The 24834-nt window shown below is 40.6% G+C and overlaps 1 protein-coding gene across 4 annotated transcripts; it reads right to left on the bottom strand.

Annotated features, from left to right (window-relative positions):
- Positions 1 to 168: 168 nt before the first annotated feature.
- LOC115688108 (sugar transporter ERD6-like 6) lies at positions 169 to 24108 on the bottom strand. 4 transcript variants are annotated; one of them, XM_056313714.1, is made up of 18 exons: positions 23707 to 23948; positions 23563 to 23625; positions 23378 to 23467; positions 22203 to 22262; positions 22058 to 22123; positions 21899 to 21964; positions 20571 to 20646; positions 20173 to 20237; positions 2780 to 2872; positions 2511 to 2591; positions 2338 to 2422; positions 1720 to 1766; positions 1561 to 1623; positions 1422 to 1481; positions 1277 to 1342; positions 1134 to 1193; positions 898 to 1012; positions 169 to 789 (listed from the first exon to the last, which is right to left on the bottom strand). In XM_056313714.1, exons 1-18 carry the CDS (start codon positions 23917 to 23919, stop codon positions 677 to 679), a joined length of 1482 nt encoding a protein of 493 aa, XP_056169689.1. In that variant the 5' UTR covers positions 23920 to 23948; the 3' UTR covers positions 169 to 676. The 4 variants fall into 4 exon arrangements, with proteins under 4 accessions (XP_056169689.1, XP_056169691.1, XP_056169690.1 ...); XM_030613854.2 differs by lacking the exons at positions 169 to 789; positions 898 to 1012; positions 1134 to 1193; ... (5 more) ...; positions 2511 to 2591; positions 2780 to 2872 and adding exons at positions 17729 to 17982; positions 18075 to 18189; positions 18309 to 18368; ... (5 more) ...; positions 19671 to 19748; positions 19936 to 20028 and having other exon boundaries at positions 23707 to 24108; XM_056313716.1 differs by lacking the exon at positions 2511 to 2591 and having other exon boundaries at positions 23707 to 23957.
- Between the last annotated feature and the right edge of the window lie 726 nt (positions 24109 to 24834).

The raw sequence follows: 24834 nt of genomic DNA, 5'->3' as shown, positions 1-24834 counted from the left end.
TCCTTGATAGCTAAAGTGACTGAAGGTCCAACAATATCCCAAGATGATAAAAAGAAGTCCACATTGAAGTCATCAGGTCCAGGGGCTTTACCTTTCGAAAGAGAGAAAAAAGCATCCCGGATTTCAAGGTCAGTCACCTGAAGGTTCATCACCAAAGAACTGCATAAAGAGCCGAAGGAACTACTCACTCGAGATGAATTCTTATATATTGTCAAATCAAAATCTGCATGCTTACAATAGAGAATGCTCCTCCTATTTATCGATGGACTTAGACTAGGAAAAATTAAACGGACTAAACATTAATTTAGAAGACCACTCAAACTAGGAAACTAACTTATCGACCAAAAAAAAAAACTAGGAAACCAGCTTTAACTAGGAAGCTTAATCAAATTAGAAAACCTTTTTAAAAATTAAATAACCCTCCTGTCTTAACCCAGCTGAAGCGGCATTCATTCTTCAATTTCTAAGAGTTCATCTCGGAGGCCTTCTTCTAATTGGATCCATTGGGTCAAGTTATGGCCTAGATCTCCCTTTATTTAAATAGATATCAAATGTTCTTGGCTGATTGATGAGGTTTGAGGTGGGCTTCTGAGTTGTTATCAATGGAATTTGATGCTCCCACACCTCTACTAGATTATACAGCAGCAAAAATCAATGTGACACCAGGAGGCAAGAATCACTCAAACGACGACTGAATCTCTTCCAGAGTTCTTCCCTTTGTTTCTGGGACAAAGAGTATCACAAAGACAACAGTACAAGCTGCTACGACTGCGTAGATTGTGAAGGTACCTGTCGAAAATTGCAAAGGCAATGTCAGTCAGCAGCAAGTGTTAAAGCATGAGAGAGCGTGCTACTGGGGGAGAGGGAGGTAGGGAGAGGAAGCGAGGGAGAGAGAACCTCCGGCGCTCCAATCCAACAGCAAGTTTGCTGTCAACGTGATCGCCCACGTTGTTGACCAGTTTGCCAATGTTGCCATGCTGCCGGCGAGGCCCTTAATATTCGCCGGAAAAATCTGACATGCAAAAGAAGAGAATTTTGAGTTTGGATCTATGAATCACAAGACTTTGAGTGTTCAACCTGGAGGAGAATTCTATACTCTTGGATATAGTGAAAAATAAGTAAATTGTGCTTACCTCAGATACGATAACCCAAGGAACAGGTCCCATTCCCACAGAGAAGGCAACCACAAGAGCCTGGATGTAATGACGCTCAAAACATACCCTTAAACTTATTAAGCACTTGAATAAGCACAAACAGTGAGTGTAAATTGTCATACCACAACCCCAACGACTGACAATATCCCCATTATGCTGTACAGTTTAGAGTCTTCTGAAGCAGAACTCTGGAATATGCAAGAACAATGCCTCAACAAGCAGCCATTGCCTCAGAAACCAAAGGGTTGTACTAACAGCATTACTGACCTCCATATAGAACGCTATGGCCACAAAAAGAAGGCTCAAAGTCATTGCGGATGAGGATACCTGCAAAAACAGATTTAGATACCCAATTTGAGCGTGTTTTAGAGAATCTTAACTTTAGTGGCAATCTAGGCATACGCACTATTAGAAGCAGCTTTCGGCCTGCTTTGTCTGGGAGCCAAGTGGGAGCCCCAGTGGCAAGAACCTACAGCATGAAAGGTCCTTACACTTCTCATTAGGTCTAAAGTGTTTTGCACTGTTTAACTGCTGCAGAAAACCACCAAGAGAATCGCCAATTTACCTGGATAGCACCGACTCCAACAGTTGCTACATCACTTGAAGAAATACCTAGTGAAAATCAATGCACATTTTTGGAAGCCTAATCAACCAAGAGAAGCTTTATTGGGTCGAATCCGTCAATGGATGATATTTGGAACAACAGCAAGGATCAATATGCCTTTGCTCATCCTAAATAAAGCAGAATCTAGAAGAGAAATTTCTTGTTTCTTCACAGGCTTGTAGAATCTGCCAGTAGCATCCTCAGGGAACGAAATAGGCTAATTGATTGAACTATTCATAATTAATATCAATCAATTCTTTCGACAGAAAGCATTCGATTACTCGAACTTCAATGGACAGTCCTCTATTTAAGTCTATTTAAATAGCGAAAGAAAACATTTGATTACTAATCTGTTTAAATAAACCCAACATAATGTGATATCTGCATCCTCAATTAGAAAAGAAGTACAGACAAATGCAATCTTTCTGCAGAGAAGAGCACAATGAATAGTTTCTGGCTAATTCCTTAACAGTAACATTCTAGAAATAGAAAGATTTCAAGTTGCAGGTTCTACTAAATACACTTTTTCACTCTAATTAAATGAAATATAGGCTGCAATGCAACACAATCAGTAGCCACCTGCATTTTCAAATATTGTGGTGGAATAGAATAAAACGCCATTAATGCCACTGAGTTGCCGGAGCATAAGTAGTCCTACACCTACCTGCAATACATATATTTGACACAAGAAAGGACAAGATGTCAAGTTATGAGATAATAAAGTTCAAGATTGATTCGAGTGAAACAATTACCATCAAAGGAAACCAATATCTTTTCTGCTTGAGCTCTGCAAACCTGATCATTGTTCTTTCGCTTGTTGATGCAACAGATGTCTACGGGAAGTATATAATTGATTACAGTTGATACTACTTTATAAAGAGAGGAGATGAAACATAAGTAGAACCATCATCTTTAGCTAACTATCTCAAGTTCTTTTGCAGTAGAAAAGGCTCAAAGAACTGCACGGATGATACATATTTATTATATTCACGGCATTCAAGTTGGAAAAACTTTTCAATACCTTGATTTCATTTACTTCATGGGAAATATCAGTATCAAATCCCCGTAGGACGTTTAAAGAGGCTTCAACTTCCTTTCTCAAATTCATTTTGGCCTGCAGCATTTTCCTAAGCTTTTGGCAGGATTTTTGGCTGTTTGTGGTGTTTTTGGTACATGGTCGATCCCGTAACTCTCATGTCCCGTTACTTTCGGCCTCAAGAGGCTATTCCTATATGCAATTAACTCCGTCAAATTCCGTCTCATCTTCTACACATTGTATCGATAGAGGAGTTACTTTCTCTGGAGATCTTTTGGAAGCTTTGATGAGCATGGCAATTTGATTTGCATTGCCTTCTTCCTAGCGATCTCCTGTCTCTTATCACCATTTTCAGTGGAAGATCGCTGGTCTGTGTCTTCTCCGTGTGAATGGTGCTGCTATCTTGTTAGATTTCCTGGATAAGTTTCCCTTTCAGGTGTATTGACGGCTCTCCGTCTGAATCGGCAGTTTTGCTTGTCAACACATAATTCTTTTGGCTTGGGCAGCTGTGCGTGCATCAACTTGCACTTCTGCATTAATGATCGTTGCCGCGCACTTTCAGCCTGTCATCTGTGATTGATGTTGTATTTTCCTCTAATTCGGTTAGAAGTTGTGCTTGCTCCAATCTGAGATTGACTCTGGCTCCTAGATGTGGTATACTCTTGGCATGAAGCAAAAACTGGATCTGATCATCTCCTTTTCAGTTGGCAGTCTTTTCCTCTGTAGTGACTTGGTTAAGGTTATTGTCCATTCTCAACAATGGCTCCGTAAATGAATATTTTTCTTATCCCGCTATGAGTGTCGAAAAAATTTGGAGATCAAATTTGCAACTTCATCAATGTGCTCAATGGGAATTTTGCCAAACTATTGGGAAATTTTTCAAGTAGAGCTTCATAGAACATTCTGTCTTTTTTATGATATCGTTTGCGACTTTCTTTACAGTTGTTTCTTTTGTCTCAGAGCTAGTCACTAGGGGTGTCAATGGGTAGGGTCGGGTTTCGTACTATCCGACTCATAAGAGATTTGCGTTCTTTCAGACCCGAACCCGACCCAAATTGCATAGGACCCTACTAGTCACATACATAACTTGATCCTCTCTTCTTCAAGTTCACGCTCATGCATGTCGTTGGCAGAGTAGTGTGATCCTTCCTTTGATTAACTCGGTTTGTCCCTGTAGTCACGCTTCAAAAATATACATTTGTTTATTGTTCAAACTTGTTTCAGATCCCCTGTATGCTTTATTAAAATGATAAAACTATACTTTTGATCCCGAAATTTGAGCATTTTAATCCTCTTAACTTCTAGTTTGTCTCATCAAGTCATTGAATTTGTATTGCTTTTCTAATTAAATCCCTTCAGCTTCGAATTTAATTAATAGGACCTGACATACCTTATTCAAGAACTGTTGCACTTTTCACTATTCTATTTTCATCACCAACTTATTCTTTCCATCCTCAATTTTTTTTATCATACTATTTAATTACTACGAACACACTAACAAAATTTTAGCGTACTACACTTAATTAGTATTTCTCTTCTTACAAATTCTATGGTGTAGGGGTGATGTTTACAATCCCATATTACAAGTCGCAGAAATCTAATCCAATATAAAATTTAAATTTGTGGACGAATACTTTGCTTAAAGAATGCATAGTTAGTACAAAAGACACAAAGTAATTCCACGGTTCCCTCTTTGTCCCACGTCACCCAATCACATTGCCTTCCCATGCCATTCTTGTTTGATTCCCCATGGACAAAAATCACGTCGTGCGACAAGAATCTTAATTATTTCCCAATTACAGTCTTATTCCCAATATGGTTAATGTTCATTTTTTGTTTGTCTAGTTCTAATCGGTCTTAAATGATTGCTAGAAAAAACAAATTCTTTTTAGTTATATCGCACCAAAAAGATTGGACGACCGTAAAAATATTTTTTTCATTTTTTTTGGGTGAACGTCACGGCTAATTAAAGGATAATTTGGAGTCAATTAAAGGAAGTTAATCCAATTACGATCGAATGGGCCTTTACGTGGAGATGGTCAATGTGGGAGGCAAAGTTGGCTTGCCGTGCACTTTGAGGCGATGCGCCTAAGTAGCTTGCTACTTACTTGTGAACAGCTATGAATTCCCACCTTCTTTTTATGGTCTTTTTATCTACTTTTTCTTTTGGAAAGTACAACGCTGAACACCCTATTTTCAATGCCCCAGCAATATGCGGATCGTATGTTACCAAGGGATCATCTTCACTCGTCAGGCACGCGCAAGTAACCAGTAAGATCTAGTAAGGACACGTGGTGTGTGTTAATAATTAGCTAAAATCCAGTATTATGACTTTCTCTGATTGGGTTTTTCTTTATAATTCCTTGATTCCAGGGAAATAAGAGTGAACGAAAGGTTGGATGAACGAAATAGATTGACGTTCTCACAACTTTTTCCATATGAACTATCTCGATTACATCTTGTCAATGAAGAACAAGGAGAAGAATGATCGTTTACTTCTTTTTTTTGGTCTATTAAGGATCGTTTACGTGACTTGAACTATTGCATTTTTTCAATTAAATATCATATGCCAACTACAACTTGTTTACCTTTTTTGACTAGCTATATACCTTTGGGATTAAATACGTAACAAGTTTTTTATAATTCCAATAATTTTTTAAATAACAATATGACTATATTAAAATGTTAAAGATCATATATAATATAATAGCGTGGGCTTTGTTACTATCAATTAATAATTCATCTATAAGTACTCGAGAAGCAAAATTCAATTTGCATATTAATATAAGAAGTTAAACACCGGTACAACATTAATCTTAGAGGTAATATTTTTAATAAATTTTTCTTCACCATAGTTTTTCTCTCTTGATATATAAGCACTATTTTCAATTTTAATAATAATTCCAAAATGTATAATTTATAGAAAAGATATATATTATAATTGACAAATGAAAGTAGTGTTGATAATAAATTGTGAAATAGACCTACTTACATGTACGATTAATATTGTTCTGCCTCTGCGTACTAGAAAATCAAGATTTTATATGCGTGAAAAAGACTAAAGTCATCGCCCCTACTAAACGGCCCATAAATTCAGGGATCGGAAAGACAGAACTGACAATGAAAAAAGTATGTCCCCATGGTGCTTTCAGCTTTCATTGACTGACTTGATCATCAATAGTTATCTTCCATGTCACGGCCTTGTAATTTTTCAACTTGAGAGGACCATAAAAAAAATATATCATGACTATTCTTGCATTGATGACATCAACATGTCTTAGTATGGGAGATCATGCTGCCAGCTGTTATATATTCACAAATTGTTTCGAAACAACATCGCATGAAAATCGAAAGAGACTCGAGCTGAGAGCATTTTGCTACAAATCCTCATGGACCTTCCCAATAGAGAGCAAGTTTTACCTGGGTTATTCTCATGCTTGACTACCATCATTCGTCTGTTAGGAAGTGTCCTAGCTTTGGTAGAAGCCGGCGAGGACGAGACTGATCAGCTAGCTCTACTGGAATTTAAGTCCCAAATAGCTAATCGCCACATCTGCGAATGGTACGGTGTCACATGTGGTCGTGGACACCGCGGAGTCACCGTATTGGACCTCGGCTCCAAGAACCTGGCCGGGGTCATGCCACCCCATATTGGTAACCTAAGCTTTCTAAGGAAAGTCTATTTGCAGAACAATAGTTTTTACTCCGAAATTCCCCCGCAATTCGGCAGCTTGTTTCGGTTGCAGAAGTTGTACCTTAATAACAACTCATTCAGCGGACAAATCCCTTCAAATCTCTCCCATTGCTCTAATTTGTTCGTTCTTCATTTAGGTGTCAACAGGCTCAAAGGAAATTTGCCTACAGATCTCGGCTCCTTATCCAAGCTCCGAGCACTCATACTTCATGTCAATAGCTTGACTGGAAATGTTCCGCCATCGTTTGGAAACTTATCCTCTCTTGTAACCTTGACAACATTGTCAAATAACCTCGGTGGTATGATCCCGGAGACTCTTGGTCGGATGAGAAATCTAAACATCCTCATCCTCGGCTTCAACAAATTTTTCGGTACTATTCCTATCTCAATCTTCAATATATCAACTGTGACAGTCCTTGATGTGAATGAAAACCAATTAGAGGGGAGCTTACCCAGTGATTTAGGCTTCACTCTTCCAAATCTCAAGTCAATCTATCTGACTAACAACCACCTCATCAGACCCATTCCTGAGTTAATATCCAACGCCTCTAATCTTGAAAATTTCGAAATCTTGTCGAACAACTTTACAGGGAAAGTTCCTTCTTTCTCAAAGATGAGAGGACTCTATGAGTTTGCTATTGGCGAAAGCAAATTAGGAGGTGGACAATCTACTGATCTTGACTTCCTCTGCTCTTTAACCAATTCCACAAACTTGAAATTATTGGCTATAAATCACAATGCTTTTGGAGAACCAATCGCCGACTCTATTGGTAACCTCTCTATCACCCTTTCTTTTTTCTCATTAAGTTACAATGATATTTTTGGAACCTTACCTTCTGGAATAGGAAATCTCATCAATTTGGAGACTCTAGGAGTGGTGGGCAACAACATCTCGGGAAACATTCCTTCCGAGATCGGAAATTTGAACAAATTGAACATTATGTCTCTCGAACACAATAAATTCTTGGGGTAGATACCAGAATCTATCGGGAATTTAAGGATGTTAACTAAATTATCCTTGCGTAAGAATAATCTCCGGGGCTCAATACCATCGTCTCTAGGAAACTGTCATAATCTACTTTTCTTGGACCTTTCGACCAATGACCTCAGCGGTAACATACCGCCGGAAATTGTGGCCCTCTCATCTTTGTCAATTTATCTCGACTTGTCTCAAACTAGTCTTACTGGCTCCCTTCCAAGAGAAGTTGGAAATTTGAAAAATCTCGGCGAACTACGTCTTGACGGGAATAGATTATCTCAACGGATCCCGAGCAGTATCGACACTTGTATGTCCATGGAACGCCTATATGTGCAGGATAATTTCTTTGAAGGGCCCCTACCATCGACTTTGAGTTCCACAAGAGGCCTTCAGGTTTTGAATGTTTCCAATAATCAATTGTCCGGCCAAATCCCTAAATCTTTAGGGTCGCTCAATCTAACGAATTTGAGCCTTTCTTACAACGATTTCGAGGGTGCATAGCCAACAAGAGGAGTTTTCAGAAGTGCCATTTCAACTTCAGTTGTTGGAAACAGGAAGCTTTGCGGGGGTCTACCAGATTTTCAACTACCAAAATGCGATTACAAAGAGTCAAAATGGAGGAGAATAAACAAAACTGCCAAAATTCTAATATCCACAGTCTCTACTCTCGTAGGAGTAGCCTACATATTCTCTTTGTTAAACTTCTTTTGGTATAGACACAATAAGAAAGCATCAGCTTCAAGCTCTTCTGAAGATGGGCTTTTGCATGTTTCTTATCACAATCTACTGAAAGCGACGGGTGGATTCTCCTCCACCAATATGCTCGGTGTGGGCAGTTTGGGTGCGTGTACAGAGGGCTTCTTGATCAAACTAAGTCGATTGAGGCCATCAAGATTCTCTACCTTACATGTCACGGAGCTTCCAAGAGCTTCATGGCTGAGTGCAGGGCCTTCAGAAGAATCCGACACCGTAATCTCGTGAAGGTACTCACGGTATGTTCTGGGTTTGATTTTAATGGAAATGATTTCAAGTCACTCGTCTATGAATACATGTCGAACGGGAGTTTGGATAAATGGTTGCACCCAACAGGACTACAATATATGGAGAGAAGCAAGTTGAGTCTACTTGAGAGAGTGAATATTGCCACCGAGGTTGCTTGTGCACTAGATTATTTCCATCATCACTGTGAAATGCCTATAGTTCATTGTGATCTAAAGCCGGGCAATGTCCTTCTTGATGATGAAATGACTGGACATGTAGGCGATTTCGGGCTTGCCAGGTTCCTCCTAGAAGCAACGAATAAGTTACTAGCCAATCAATCAAGCTTTGTCGGAGTAAAAGGATCTTTTGGCTACATTGCTCTAGGTAATGATGCAAAAGTTGGGCCTTTTAGTTTATTTCCTTATATCAAACACACAATTGGAGACCGATCCTTAGACGAAAAGGCATAGGCATGAAACATCACCAGACTATATTTCAGTCTTACTTATTCACCGTGCATCACTATGCTCTGTTGACTGTTGTAGAGTACGGCTCGGGAAGTGTGGAATCAACGGAAGGAGATGTGTACAGCTTCGGAGTCCTCATTTTGGAGATGTTCACAGGCAAGAGGCCAACCAATGACATGTTTAAAAATGGGCTGAACCTTCATCGCTTCATGGAGGCAGCTCTAGCAGATCGAGTGGAAAAGGTGATCGATCATGTTCTGCTTCAAGAAAACCATGAGTCGGAGAAGAGACAAATTGTGGCTCCGAATGGCGAGAACAAAAGCTGGCTTAGTACGCTGGAGTGCTGGGTTTCGATCATTGAAATAGGAGTCACTTGCTCTTCTAAGTCTCGAAGGGAACGAATGGATATTGACAATGCATTGACTAAGCTCCAAGGAATCAGGAAAAAACTTATTGAGTTCGTTGTCATTGCCTAGTTAATGTCAAATCTGAACTTCATGGAGTCATGTGGTCTTTATGGTCATTGCTTTGTTCGAAATTGGATATGGAATTTGTCTGTCTTGAAATTGGATATGGAATTTTGCCATACACAGACAATTTGAATCTGGCAACAGCAAAACCGCGAGTAATGGAGATTGGTGACTTAGCAATCCAAGGAAGATCAAATTTGGTTATGTGGTCTCAAGCAAAAGAGCAATGTCCAAAAAATGCAATATGAGGAAAAGTCACAAATGCGTAGCTCCTAAGTATTTCTAGGCATATGATAATATGAACTTTTGTCTTGCTCTCTTGCAAACTTGCCTGTTTGGTTTGGCTTTTAAAACAAAAACAAAAAAAAGGAAATTACTAAATGACTTTCCTGTAAAAGCTAAATAATGTTTAAATTTATAAAAGCTTATGAAGAGAAATATGTGATTACATGTGTCGATATTTGTTCATCTTATATCTATAGATGAAGTCGGAGCTGAGAGAATATGAGTTTCTGTGGTCGCCACATGGCAAATTTTGATTTTATGATTGCTACGTTGCAAACCATATGGCATAATCATGCCAATGGCCCTCGTTCCTCCAATTAGCATTAGTTTTGTAATTTATCATCCTCAAGCATCTATCATTGATTATATTTGAATTTAAACTTAAGAATGGATGAAAAGCATATGTAATGTATTCGTCCATTAAAAGAAATAATAAAAATATCTTGAAATTAATTTCGATTATCCTTCCCAAATAGTTACCTTCTTTCGACTTATGTCATTGATTTTATATTTTTTTTAAAAGAGCAAATAAAGATAAAGTGTCTTTTTATATATAATCAATCCTTTTAATCTGAAATTAATTCAAGAAGAGAAGTATATCATAGTAAATGGATAACACTCATAATTTGAAGTATAGATCGTGTTCACTACATGAATAAAAGCATCAATTATCCATTTAACTCAAAATTAAATTGAAATAATGTGAATGATAACTTATTTTATTACTGGAATAAATTTCACTTAATATTTATTAAATTTAAACATTGCATTTACATTTCATTTAGTTTTGTTTACTACTTTTAGAATGCGCTTAATTTAAATTTCACTTATTTGAAATATAGCGTATATCAATTGAAGCACATTTGTTTAGCAATAAATGAAAATATTCTTTTCCAAAATCCACTTAATTTGAAATTGTAATACTTTTAGAAAGAAATCGGAATAGAAGTAAGTTCATGAGTTTCGCTTTATTAGTTTGTTATTTGGCAAGAAGTCAATTACATTTATACAAGTGAAATTTGAAACAGATTAGATATATCTTTTAATTCCAAATTATGAATGAAAAATCTTAAATTAAGTACGGGGATAAAGACTATTTTCCTTTTATGGATGGGGGGCTCTACATTTATTTCAATTGCCCTAATAGACGAAGAGATACCGAAAGTTTACGGAGTTTTTCTTTCTTGGATGAGGAGTATTTTTCTCGAACGCAAAGCTTTCCGCAATTCAAGTTCGCATGACCCTCAGGATTCGAAAATTTTAATGATTGATTTGCGATTAAGCCATGAAGACCTTCAATTTTACAGCACTTAATTTTCAATTTTATCAATGTTGAAAATGGAAATATATATATTTAATAATAATTGAATATTGAATACCAAATAATACTAGTTTCTTAACTAATCAGGAACACTTTTAATAAGTTTTTGCAAAATAATTAGCAAGATTCTAAGTGCCAATAAATATTTTTTTTATGGAAAGAATTAAGTAGCCTTACATTACTTAGCAAATTAGTGATTTTCTGACTTAATTAAACCTTTTAAGCTTAAACTAGTCATGATTATTGAATGTGTTTAATTTTACTGAGTGCTAAATATTTCAATTTTCAAGATTTAGTTTTTTTTTGTTCGAATTCAAGATTTAGTTGAGTTTTCAAACAATCTCTAAATTTTGAAACTACTCTCCTCGGATTCACTCTTGATAAACACCAATTTAATGGGGATTTTGATAAACATAGATAAATTGAAAGCAAATTGGCAACTCATTGATCAGCTTGACATTGACATTCAAATATAAGATAACTTATCCAGACTTTAGGAAATTTTAATGTGAGCTACTAATTTTTTAACATTACCATAAAAGTATCACACCCAAAATGTTGGGTTGAGCCTAACTACTCAATCCATCCGTAAGTACATGAGCCTGTCGAGCCAAAGGTTCTTCCATAACATGGTTTGATGGTGATCATAGCGTGACTCTTTTATACCGGACTACCGTGTTCGATGGTACGTGAGAAAGTATCTCATTAACACGAACAATCGACTTATTAAATATTTTCTCACATGTTCCACAAATAAATACCATATATGTTGGACATTACCAATAGCAGATAATAATCATATATAGCATTTTGCATTTTTTTTATAATCAATGTCATTAAATAGGTCAATCTATCGACGCCATCGATTCGCGACCAACTTCATCTACTCGCTTCCGTCCGGTGGCTGCTTAAACTGAGAGGCGCAAAGTGACAGTCCACCATATCCAAAACTCTGTTGAAATAATGATGAAATAAATTCTGGGGACAAAAAACTCCCACGAAGCATAAAAGACAAAAGAAGAAGGCAGGGGCTACAAAAGAAAAACAAGACCATGTGGGCGTTGAAGTAGAGATTCGGCCACCGAAATCAAAAGGTGTTGGCTTCGTTTGTCTTGAAGCAAAATTGGTCGTAGCCTTAATAAATTCTAGCAGCTTGCACTTGACTTCGAGTGTAGAAAGTCAAGGGTTAAGTAAATACAGCAGTTTTCTGAATAGTAAAGCTTTAGCTATAAATAGAGTGCTCGTGAAGGCATTGTATGCAAGCCACAAATGCAGACTGATCTTTGGAGAGAGTTGTATTACGAAACTAGCAAAAGGCATTCGCATTTCAATAAAAAAAAAATTTCCCTCCGGTCTTTATTGGTGCTCTTGTTTCAAATTTCCAAGGTTATTATTATTCTTTTAGTTCGGCAAAAGGACACTATAAGTGCCATAACTTGTGTACGGTGCTCACTTTAGTGCCAAAAGTTTTCGCCAGCTCACTTAAGTGCCAAATCGGAGGAAAAACGATCACTTAAGTGCCAAAAGTTTTTTTGGATCACTTCAGTGCTAAAATTTTTGAAAAACGATCACTTAAGTGCTAAAATTTTTTTAAAACGATCACTTAAGTGCCAATCTCTTTTAAAAAATTATCACTTAAGTGCCAATCTCCGGTGAGCCACGTCAGCTTCAAAAATTAATAAAAAAAATGCCACGTCGGATTTTGTCACGCCCCGAACCCTACGGCACGCAACAACCCAACCGAGGTTGATTCAGGTGCGACGTCCCAGGACGCGTCACCGACCTAAAACCCAAAACAGAGAACAATGCACAGCGGAAGCAACACGACACCCAAACAATTTAAAACAACATGACCAAGGGTAGCACTGAACAACAACCATCATAAATACGTACTTGCATTAATAACCGGGATTTACAATATCCATTGCTAGGCAATATACACCAACCAAAATATGGGTCAACAGCCACTAACATATACTTCCCCGTTCCAACCAGGGTACTCGGTCGCCGAAAGATCTATCCGATCCAGGATCCCAAAATGAAGTGGCGCATCCACCATCTCAAGGTCGGGGGTCTGAAAAGTGGGGTTTAAACAACAATGAGAATAAATCTCAGCGAGTAGGCCCCCTAATCCAAAACTAGGCTAACATGCACCTCCCGGACAAGAATCAACTAAACACACAGTTGAGCAATCACACGACCTAGGCCCTCGAGCCCCAAATCAAGTATATAATGATCCTGCAGGTTAGGCACATAATAAAATAATACTATGCCCCACAATGTACATACACATGTCAATTGGCCACTGTCACATGCCACACACATGTTTGCACTCGTTATGCACTCTTCGCACACTTGCCAATGTCATGCTTATGCTTGCACAATTCAATGCACACTTGCACACTTGCACACGTGCCAACTTTCCAATTATTCACTTCCGACCCGCGTAAAACGCATCAGGTCCGACCTGCGTAAACGCATCAGGTCCATCAATATCCAACACTTCCTTGCCCGCGTAAACGCATCAGGCCCAGTGTCTCTAGCCAGCGTAAACGCATCAGGCGCAACACCGATCTCCATATACGGACCACACCCGCGTAAATGCATCAGGTTGGCCGTCTTCCTGCAATCCGGGCATCGTCCCGCGTAAACGCATCAGGACGGGTTCAATACCCCGCGTAAACGCATCAGGGCTTTATGTGATCACACATACACATCCATCAGTTATTATCTGAACCCCGCGTAAACGCATCAGGGTGATTTAGGTGATCACATGCTCATGCCATTCGTGCATACTCACATAATGCACATGTTATGCCAATGCTCGATATGCACATTCATGGTCATTAACAATCACACTTGGGCACTCAATTTAAATTAGCCACAACACATATTTGGCACCCGAATTCATACGATTAATCAATATAATTGAGCACACTCAAGGTCCGCCATGCCTCTCAATTCTCGGTAACACTGGCACTCAACATGGCATTGCATAATCAAGCATAATTCACACCCAAATCAGCCACTACATTGCCCAACCAATCACACATGGCAATTCACGAACAAACCACATATTAGCCGTACAAGGCCCAATTAAATCCTCAATGGACAGCCACTAATCAGTCCAAGAGAGAGAAAAACCGAGAATATACAAAATCGGGTCCAAACTGGGCAGTTGCACAGTGACAGAAATCCATTTGAAATAAATAGTAAATCAATTCCAAAAATTCTGAAATTCGGATATGTTATATAAAACATCTTGATAAACATTTTCTGTGAGAACTCGAAACCCAGTTCCAACTGTAAATATCTCTTTTTGTCGCTTGAAGTCAGACAAAAATCAACCTGCCCGGTCAGGCCGCCTGACCATCAAAATGCATCTCATCCAGTACCCAAATCACTTTGGAAAGCCTTGAAATTTTTATATGTTATAGAGACGGATGTTCCTAAAAATTTTCGTGAAGGAAGTTTTTCGAAAAGAGGTCTGGAAAAATTTATAGAAAATCGGAAAGACCAGAAGGTCGGGTGAACAGTAAATCCGGCAGACTTATTTCGGTCCAAAGATGGACTTCCGAATGGTCTCAAATGATTTCCAAAAATTCCCAAATTAAATTATGTCAAACTTCAAGATGTTATGAACAACTCTCATGAAGAACTCTTCCTCAAATTCGGTCCACACAAGTCACACCAAAAATAGAAAAATCCAGCGACGCAGCAGCAACCTTACCGGAAATCAACCAACATGCACCACCAAGCAAACCAAGCACAATCAGCCACTAAACCGATTATCCACAGCCCTTAAACCATCCCTAAATCATCACATTAGGCCATTAAAATCGCCACAAAATCAGCCCTAATCAGCCCACACTAATTAACCCCTAAAATACCCTAATAACCCTAAAACTTGTCTAAAGTGCACATAAGCTTAACTAAGGGTTAGGGTTTCCACTCACTAGGTTTAATGCTTCAAATGTGGGTCGGACAAGGAGAGAAACGGGTCCAACAGCAGCTGGATCAACTCGGTTCAGCGGCGGCGCTCAGCGGTGAACGGCGGGCTGGTAGTGAACGGCGGTGATGGTGCTGGTGGTGGTGACGAAATGGAGAGGTTGCAGCAGAAACAGAAGCAGAAATGAAGAAGAAGAAGCAGCAGCAGCAGGGGCAAAGCAGAAGCAAGAACTGAAGAGAAGAAGTAGAAGTGGAAGAAGCAGCAGCAACGGCAATGCAGAGGCAGAAGCGGCACGTGAAGCAGCATGGGATAGCATGGGTCAATGGTCAGCAAAGCACACGTGAAGGTGCAGCAAGAACAGAAGCAACGTGAGGGAGTCAGCGGGCGTGAAGGAAGAGAGGAAGTCAGCAGAACAGCAACGTGATCAGCAAAGGCAGAAGTCAATAGACTGAAGCAGAAACGGCATGGGTTCAGCAGAGGCGTGGGGGGGGGTGATGATGGCTAGTGGAGTTGGTGGAAGAAGTCAGCAGCAGCAGCAAAAAGGCAGAAGCAGCGGCACGTGAGGGAGAGGAAGTCAGCGGTCAACAAAGCCAAGGCAGAAGCAATCAGCAGAACAGCGGCATGGCAGTAGCAGAAATAATGCAGAGGAAGAAGCCGCACGTGAAGGAGAGGAAGTCAGCAGAAAAAGAGTCAACAACGTGGGGGATCGGCGGGGAAAGAGTAGGGAGTCAGCGGCGTGGGCAGCGGCGACGTGGGGGAGAAGGAGAAGAGAGAGAGAGAGGAGAGAGACCAAAGTCAACATATCAATCACGTGCAATCCAAGGGCTCACAATTGGTCTTGTTGGGCAAGCTAGATCCAAGGGCCACGAAAATTCCGAATTTCAAAGTCAAAGAAAATACTAGATAGACACTAAATAAAATAAACCCAGAGGGAGGTCAACTAGTCAAAATTCGCACCCGGTCCAAATTTCATTTTCTGATTATACCGATCCCAAATATAATTGACCACAGTAACACGACGTCGTCCGTGCAAAATAGTCGCGTACGTCCATGAAATTCGACACCGAAGTCCCGACTCAATTCCACTATCAATTTCGCTCAAATGCGATTTTAGCGTCTCTCACTAACGGGCGGCTGTTTAGGGGTTACGCGTATCGACTTAGGGTTACCCGAGTCGTGATGGTCTCAACTTCCAAGAGAACACGAGAATTTATCGCTAGTTCCGGGGGTCGCGATCATTCGGATTAAGTTCGGGATTGTTCGCCACGCTTACTCTCGGTCGTGCGGAATCACTCGAGATCCGATCGTACGTCGTTGGCCAAATCATATCCGTCACTCTCCTTGGATCGGCCCACATTGGCACAAAATATTCCCTCGTCGTTTCTTGGAATTGGACTCTATTCGCGGTCGAGTTCTTCGATCCACGTACTGTTTTCCTAGTTAGCCATTCCCTATTGGTCAGTATCCTGAGAATGATCAGTTCCAGGCGAGACTTACTAAAATGAAATGAGAAATACATCAATTTCATTGATCACGAAAGTGAGTCGAATTTCGGGACGTTACAGATTTCCGGCGAAAAATTATGTACAGCACCGAAGTTGGCACTTAAGTGATCGTTTTTCAAAAATTTTAGCACTTAAGTGATCGTTTTTAAAAAATTTTAGCACTAAAGTGATAAAAAAAAAACCTATGGCATCAAAGTGAGCGCCGTACACAAGTTATGGCACTTGTAGTGTTCTTTTGCCCTTTTAGTTCCAACATTTGGTACGAGGAGAATGGAGGAAGAAGTTGGATGACAAAAGCAAGAAGTACATCTTCATTGGTTACAATAACCCAACTAAATGTTGTAAGCTATGTAGCCCAGTCACTGAAAAGGTAATCATCAGCAGAGATTTCAAGTTTTTGGAAGATGAAGCGTGGGACTAGAACTTATGTCTAAAATGAATTGTATTTGTCATTCCTTTTCAAATCATCCTCTTTTAACATTTGTATTGAGGTTAATTTAACGCCTAACATATGAAACGTCTAGAAAATACAAATGTAAATATGTAAAGTCATTTTAGAACATTGAACAATCTTTTAAAACTCAATGTATTTTTTTCTTGGTGTCAAATAATTTTTCTATTTAAAAAAAAAACAACATTAGTTTAACCAGTATTTTGAGAAACTCATTTATTACACCCTATATGGTATAAGATAATAATGAATTAAAATAAGATCCTACTTTGACTTTTAAAAAAAAACATTACCCTATTGTAAAATAAAGTAGTAAGGACAATCCTACCTTTTGTGGCTCAATTTCCCAAGAAAACACAAACTTTAAATCGAGCCCTAGGTTGTTAGAACTTATGCGCACTCTCAATACATTTGAACTTCGATGCGGTGTATTTCATAGGAGACTCACCTGATTTAAAATCCCATGTTCGTCTTTTAAGCTACACCTAATGCAACTAATGATATGTACCTAAGGGTAGCTTGACTCGAAGTACATAATGGAATATCAAATGTCTCATCTAATAGAAATGATAAATCAAAACTCTTATTGTGATAGGGTGAGGCGAGCAAATCATCCAAACAAGAGTAATAAAGTTCTCCAATATCCAAGGGACAATGAGAGTCCTGCTTAAATTTTGTCAATATGTGTGAAGTCGTCTCCAAACTTTCAACTATTTTAAATTAAGTTCCTAAATTTTTTATCAATGTGTCATGTATCTTTTGTATACTTTCAATGAATTGGTATAAAATGTTTAACATCGTCTTTACGTCAAATGGATGATACGAAACTCTTATTCCTTATGGATAATGTCTTTTTCTCGAGTTTTCAGTCGAGGCTGTGAAATGAATAATTCCGAGCCAGAGTTCTCTCTCTCTCTCTCTCTCAACATGTTAATTAACAGCAAAAATAAATGCGACAACAGGAGGCAAGAATCGTCTAAAACGACAGCTGAATCTCTTCCAGAGTTCTTCCCTTAGTTTCTGGAACAAAGAGTATCACAAAGACAACAGTACAAGCTGCCACAACTGTGTAGATTGTGAAGGTACCTGTCGAAAATTGCAAACGCCATGTCAGTCAGCAATAAGTGTTAGGCATGAGAGAGCGAGTTGCAGGGGAGAGGGGGAGAGGGAGAGAGAACCTCCGGCGCTCCAATCCAACAATGAGTTTGCCGTCACCGTGATTATCCACGTTGTCATCCAGTTGGCCAACGTTGCCATGCTGCCGGCGAGGCCCTTAATGTTTGCCGGAAGAATCTGACATGCAAAAAGAAGACGAGGACCCATGACCATTGAGAAACCTTCACTCAAGCGTACAACCTGGAGGAGAATTCTGTACTCTTGCAATCAGTGCAAAATAAGTGAATTGTGCTTACCTCAGACATGATAACCCATGGAACCGATCCCATTCCCAGAGCGAAGGCAACCACAAAAGCCTGGGTATAATGACGCTCAAAACATACCCTTAAACTTATTAAGCACATGAAAAAGTACAAACAGTGAATATAAATTGTCATACCACAAGCCCAACCACCGACAATATTCCCATTACGCTGTATAATTTAGAGTCTTCTGAAGCAGAACCCTGGAATATGCAAGAACAATGCCTCAAAAAGCAGCCATTGTCTCAGAACCGAAAGGGTTCTAGTAACAGCATTACTCACCTCCATATAGAACGCTACAGCCACAAGAAGAAGGCTCAGAGTCATTGTGGACGAGGATACCTGCAAAAACGATTTCAATACCCAATTTGAGCATGTTTCAGAGGATCTTAACTTTAGTGAGGATCTAGTCATGCGTACAATTAGAAGCAGCCGTCGGCCTGCTTTATCTGGGAGCCAAGTGGTAGCCGTAGTGGCGAGAACCTACAGCATGAAAGATCCTTACACCTCAGATTGGATCAAGTTTTTTGCATTGTTGAACTGCTGCAGAAGACCAGAGAATTGCCAATTTACCTGGATAGCACCGACTCCGACAGTCGCAACATCACTTGAAGAAATCCCTAGTGAAAATCAATGCACGTCAATAAAAGACCAAAATGAATCAAGAGAAGCTCCAAATGGGTTGGATCAGTCAACAGATGCTATCAGAATAACAGCAAGTATAAGTATGCCTTTGCTCATCCTGACTTAAGCAGAATCTAAAAGAGAACTTTCTTGTTTTTGGCAGGCATGGAGAATATGCCAGTACTATCCTCTAGGGAATGAAACAGGCTAATGTGTTGAACTGTCGGTAATTAAAATCAATCATTTCTGTCAAAATTCTTGCATAGCTCAAGTTTAGGACATTCCAATTTTCTCCAACTTCAATTGATAGTCCTCTTTTCAAGTCTATTGAAATAGCAAAAGAGAACATTCAAACACTCATCTATTTAAATAAACCTAACATCATGTGACTTCTAGGTCCTCAATTAGAAAAAGGTACAGACAATTGAAATCTTTCTGGGGTGAAGAGCATAATGCTTAGTTTTCGGAAAGAGAAAGGTTTAGAAGTTGCAGGTTCTAATAAATTCACTTCTTCACTCTAATAAAGTGAAATATACGATGCAATGCAACATAATTAGTAGCCACCTGCACTTTCAAATATTGTTGTGGCATAGAATAAAACACCATTGATGCCACTCAGTTGCCGGAGCATAAGCAGTCCAATACCTACCTGCAACACATATATGTGACACAAAAAAGGACAATATGTCATGAGATAATAATATTAAAGATATATTCAAGTAAAACATTTACCATTAACGGAAACCAATATCTTTTCTGCTTGAGCTCTCCAAACCCGATAGTTGTTTTGTTTGTTGATGCAACAGAACTCTACGTGAAGCATACAATTTGTTACAATTGATTCTACTTTATAAAAAGAGGAGTGGAAACACAAGTAGATCCATCATAATTAGCCAACTATCTCAAGTTCTTTTGCACTAGAAAAGGCTCAATGAACTGCCTGTATGGCACATAATTGTTATATCACAGCATTCAAGTTGGGAAAGCTTTTCAATACCTTGATCTCATCAACTTCAAGGGAAATATCAGTGTCAAATCCCCGTAGGACCTGCAAAGAGGCTACAAATTCCTTGGTCAAACCCATTTTGGCCTGCAGCATTTTCCATTCCAAAGAACATAAAGCAGAAGAGAAACATAAGAAAACATTGAATGGAGAAATGAGAGCAGGAAGTTAATAAGAAGGTGGGTTTAAACAACGAATTAAGTACAGAAAAGACCATATAAGATTTCATACCAACCATCGAGGAGACTCTGGAATGAAAAATAAGCCAAGAATCAATATTAGACATGGCAGAGAACCTGCAATAGATGTTTAAAATCAATATCAAAGAATAAGCAGAAATGAGAGAGTTGAGCGTCACAAATTAATGGCATCAGAGAACTGATGAGTGTACTTGGCCGATGAACTTATAAAAGAAACTCCATCATTTGTCAAAAAAAATTGGCCTGTTGTACAATATAATTCGCACATGAGTGGGGCATTGCAGATGTCCAAAAGCATTTTATGTTGTTAGCCAAAAAAAAAGCTTTTTTATGTTGGAAGTCTAGTAAGTGTGACAGAAAAATGCATCCAGCATCACATGTGCTCATATACTTCTCTTCCAATAGATGATTTTCTTGTCGTGCACTTACCCAAGATAGCAAGGATCCTCCAGCTGACAAATAGTCCAAAAAGGTAAGCCAACAAAACTCCCATTGTAACCGAGAGCTACTAAAAGAAAAAAGAAAACTTCAAAATTATTCAAAAAAAGGGCCCAATTCCCTAAAAAATCCCAAACTTTACCCTTTGTTCCAATTATATCCCAAACTTTTTTTTGTCTTATAAAAAACCTCAAACTTTTACTTTTGTCCCAAATCTACCCAATTCACTTTTCGTCCAATTTTTTAATTTTATTTTTTCGATTTTTTTTTATTTTTTCTTTTCTTTTCTTTTTTTTTTGTTTCACCTTTGGGCCGGTCGCCGGACCGGCGACCGGCCAGAGGCGAGGGCCGGCGGGGGCGAGGCTCGGCCTCGCCGGCGTTGGGCGAGCCGAGCCTCGCCGTGGGCGGCGAGGCTCGATCCCGCCGACGTTGGGCGAGGTCGAGCCTCGCCGTGGGCGGGCAAGGCTCGGCCTCGCCGTTCTTCGGCGAGGCCGACCTCGCCGGTTCCGGCGGGGCCGACCTCGCCCGGCCACGGCGAGGCTCGGCCCCGCCGGCTATTGGCGAGGTCGGCCTCGCCGCGGCCCGGCGTGGCCGAGTTCTCACCGAGATCTGGCGAGGCTTGGCCCGTAGAACGGCGAGTCGGCCTCGCCCGGCAGACGGTGAGGTCGGCCGAGGCGAACCTCGCCATTCTTCAGGTGAGGCCGACCTCGCCCGGTTCTTAGGCGGGGCCGAGCCTCGCCGATCTGGCGAGAACTCGGCCACACCGGCATTGCGAGGCCGAAACTCGCCGGCTATTGGCGAGGTCGGCCCGCCGACAAGCGGCGAGGTCGGCCTCGCCCGGCTGCGGCGAGGCCGAGCCTCACCGGCGGCCGGCGGGGTCGAGCCTCACCGGCCGGCCGGCGAGCCGAGCCTCGCCCGGCCACGGCGAGGCTCGGCCCCGAGCTATTGGCGAGGTCGGCCCCGCCGGCTATTGGCGAGTCGGCCTCGCCCGGCGGCCAGCGGGGCCAAGCCTCGCCAGCGGCCGGCGACCGGCCAGAAGGTGAAACAAAAAAAAAAAAAGAAAAGGAAAGGAAAAAGAAAAGAAAAGAAAAAATAAAAAAATTCGAAAAAATAAAAAATAATATTAAAAAATTGGACGAAAAATGAATTGGGTAGATTTGGGACAAAAGTAAAAGTTTGAGGTTTTTTATAAGATAAAAAAAAGTTTGGGATATAATTAGGACAAAGGGTAAAGTTGGGGGTTTTTTAGGGAATTGGGCCTCAAAAAAATGTATCACATCAAGCAGACGACGACGACTGAAAGTGGTAGTCATATTGACCTGATTCACAGATCCCAGGGTTCCTCTCATGTTCTGAGGCGATATCTCAGCTATATATACCGGCACCTATTGATACCAAGAAATGGGCCAAAATTTAGATCTGTCGCACCGCCGCCAACGCAAGTGCAAAGCGTTTAACAGGAAAGAGCCAAAGATTACCACATAAGAAATAACACCCACACCAAACCCCCCCAACAACCTTCCAATGTATAAGAAAAGGGAATCCTGCAGAAGAAGCCAAGGAATGCATAAGGACGCAGCTTTGCTAAATTTCGTGATTTATCTTACTATGATGATCACCCACCTTGGCAAATGATATTGCCAGCCATCCTATAACGTTAGGGACTGCAGCGATCATCAGGGACTGCAGTTGAACATGGTAAGAAGTTAACGGTGTCCGCACAACAATAATAGAACACCATAGTGGCGTTTTTCTTGTTTTTTTGGACATTTAAAAAGAACAGGCCAGCCCAGCAAAGCAAGAAATCTGCAATAAAGTTCCAGCATGGTACTATCTTGTCAGATTGTACTGTTATTCCTTCAGTTCGGTTTATCTGGTCCCATTTGGATAACCGAAAAAAAAACATGAGGTGAAATTTTTTATTATTTTTTGAAGAGAGATTCGCTGACTAGGCATTTGCAGCTCCAGCATGTTCTTCCTTGGTTCTGGATCGCCCGAATCCATCCACCACCATCGTTGCCCGACTCCACAATTTGCTTCACCAACCTCTCGCATCCCCTGCTCCCCCCATTGCTGCGTGCTCCTTGTACCCGTCCTCAAGGCCGATTTCCACGAAGCTCGAGTGCCGCAGCCACAAGCTTCAAGCAGCCTGAAAGCTGGAGCGGCCACGTCCGAGCTCAAAGAAACTCGAGCGGCCATGACTGGGAGCTCGATGAAGCTCGAGCCACCATGACTGCGAGCATAAAGATGGCTGTGCTTCGACTTCCATAACCTCAGGTCATAGATTCTTGGCTTTCCTTCTTCTTCGACTTCCATAACCTCAGGTCATAGATTTTTAGCTTTCCTTATTTTTTTAATTCTCGTCTTTTTTATTTTTTTTTATTTTTTTTTTTTTTGGTAACCAAGAAGTCCGGGCCACTTTGAACACTGTATCGACTATTCCTCGGGGGAGATTAAGCAACAAGAACCCACCGCCATGTGGCCACTTAAATCACAAGTCTTCCAGTGGGAATCGAACACTTGGGACTAGTGCGCCCAACCACACAATCCCAAGTACGCCTTAACCAACTGAGCTACCCATGAGTGGGTATCTTTTTTATATCTTTTCATCTTCATTCTTTTTAAATTTTCAATTTTTTCTTTAATATGGCCATTTGGTAATAAAAATGACCCGTCGATATTCTGCGATTGCTCAGGAATTTTTTCGTTTCGGTGGGGTCAATTGCTTAGAATTGACCAAGACAAATGACACAAGAAGCTCCTACAAAAACCGCAGCCGATCGAAATGAGTGACGTACCCCTTTCCGACCGATGTACTCCGCCATATGGCCGCTCAAGATTGCCCCGATCATGGCTCCCACATTCACCAATGAGCCAAATATCGAATACTACATCCAGCATTATTCCACAATCAAAGAACAAATTGCATCAGTTTACAATCAAAACGGACAGATTAAACTCCGGTTCCTGAAGCAAGTTGAACCTGCGAGAGCGAAAGGCCTAGGTCGCTTATTATGTCGTCCTCCGTAGGAGATGAATATCCACACTGAAACCCGAAAACAGCACAAGATTTACACAATCAACAAATTCAATAACCAAAATGCATTATGCGGACTCGTGTGCTTACAGCGAATCCGAACTGGATTGGGCCTAAGGCGACTATCAGGACACAGAGGAGAACGGAGACGGAGACGGAGCCGGAGCCGCTGCGCAGGATCCGCGCTGCTCCGGACAGGCTGGACCCCCTCGATCCCTTCTCCTGCATTGTGTACCAGACCCCTCTGCGGAGGAACGGTTTCCTCAGGTTGCTCTCGTCCTCGGCATCCTCAATGGTTCTCATGTTGAAGCTCGAACCTGCGGCTTCTTCTTCTTCTTCTTCTTCCTCCGTAGCTCAAGTGAGCGAGAGGGCCATACAGAAACAATCGTGCATTGTCACGGATGTTGATCGAGAATACATAACGAGAAGATGAGTCGTCTCGCTGACAGTTGGGTGTAAAAGGCGAAGATGCTGGCACAAGCAGATGACCTCCTCCAATTGCTCCATGTGGCGCATGCACGTTGCATGGGTCCAACGCGTCTCTTTCCTGATGCGTCTTGTTCTCGAGTTGACTGATAGCTTTGACAAGTAGATGGTGGCACCAAAAGATATTAGAGAAATAATTGAGTGAGCGAGTAATCTATTTTGTCGTGGAAGCTAAGCGATCGAAATATAAAATTGATAGAACAAGAAAATAAATTAGACATCAGATTTACGAGATTCGATCATAGTGACATACGTCCACGGGGAAAGCGGCAACGAATTCCACTGTAGATCAAGCGATACAACGGAGCCACACTCAAACACTCTAACTGTTTTCAAGCCCCAATTATACCCAATAACTCATGCAGTGTTCAGCCCCATAATTTTTTACGAAATAATCTCTCAATCTCGCGAAAAAATCATACACAAATCTTTCCACAAGATTTAATCGCTACAAATACTTGAACTCTTGATATAATTTCACGAACAAAATTAGAAAGATTGCCCACCGCCAAGCACTCGCACACAAGCGGCGCTTCAAGAATAACTTCACGTATTCATCAACAACTGCGTGCCAATCTTGCGGCAAAAGAACGGCCCTTATATAGCCCAAGGAAAAATTAAAGCGGCCGACTTCAACGATATTCCACAAAATTCAGTCAACAGGTCCAAGTTTGGACTTTCCTATTGTGTCTTTCTTTGTCAGACTTCAAGTAGGATTTTATTTCTGATACA

The sequence above is a fragment of the Syzygium oleosum genome, unplaced genomic scaffold, assembly GCF_021117445.2.
Source record: "Syzygium oleosum isolate NSW1041296 unplaced genomic scaffold, Sole_v2.1 Sole_v2.08, whole genome shotgun sequence".
In the NCBI taxonomy this organism is placed as follows: Eukaryota; Viridiplantae; Streptophyta; class Magnoliopsida; order Myrtales; family Myrtaceae; genus Syzygium; species Syzygium oleosum.
This window is presented reverse-complemented; position numbering and strand designations above follow the sequence as displayed.

Bases quoted from the DNA above. Each gene is read 5' to 3' on its own strand.
- LOC115688108 (XM_056313714.1), bottom strand. From the start codon at position 23,919: ATGAGAACCATTGAGGATGCCGAGGACGAGAGCAACCTGAGGAAACCG. The intron at 2,592-2,779 runs GTATTGAAAAGT...TACTTCCCGTAG, and splicing joins ATGAAGTAAATGAAATCAAG to ACATCTGTTGCATCAACAAG. The intron at 1,767-2,337 runs GTGGCTACTGAT...GATTTTCACTAG, and splicing joins CACAATATTTGAAAATGCAG to GTATTTCTTCAAGTGATGTA.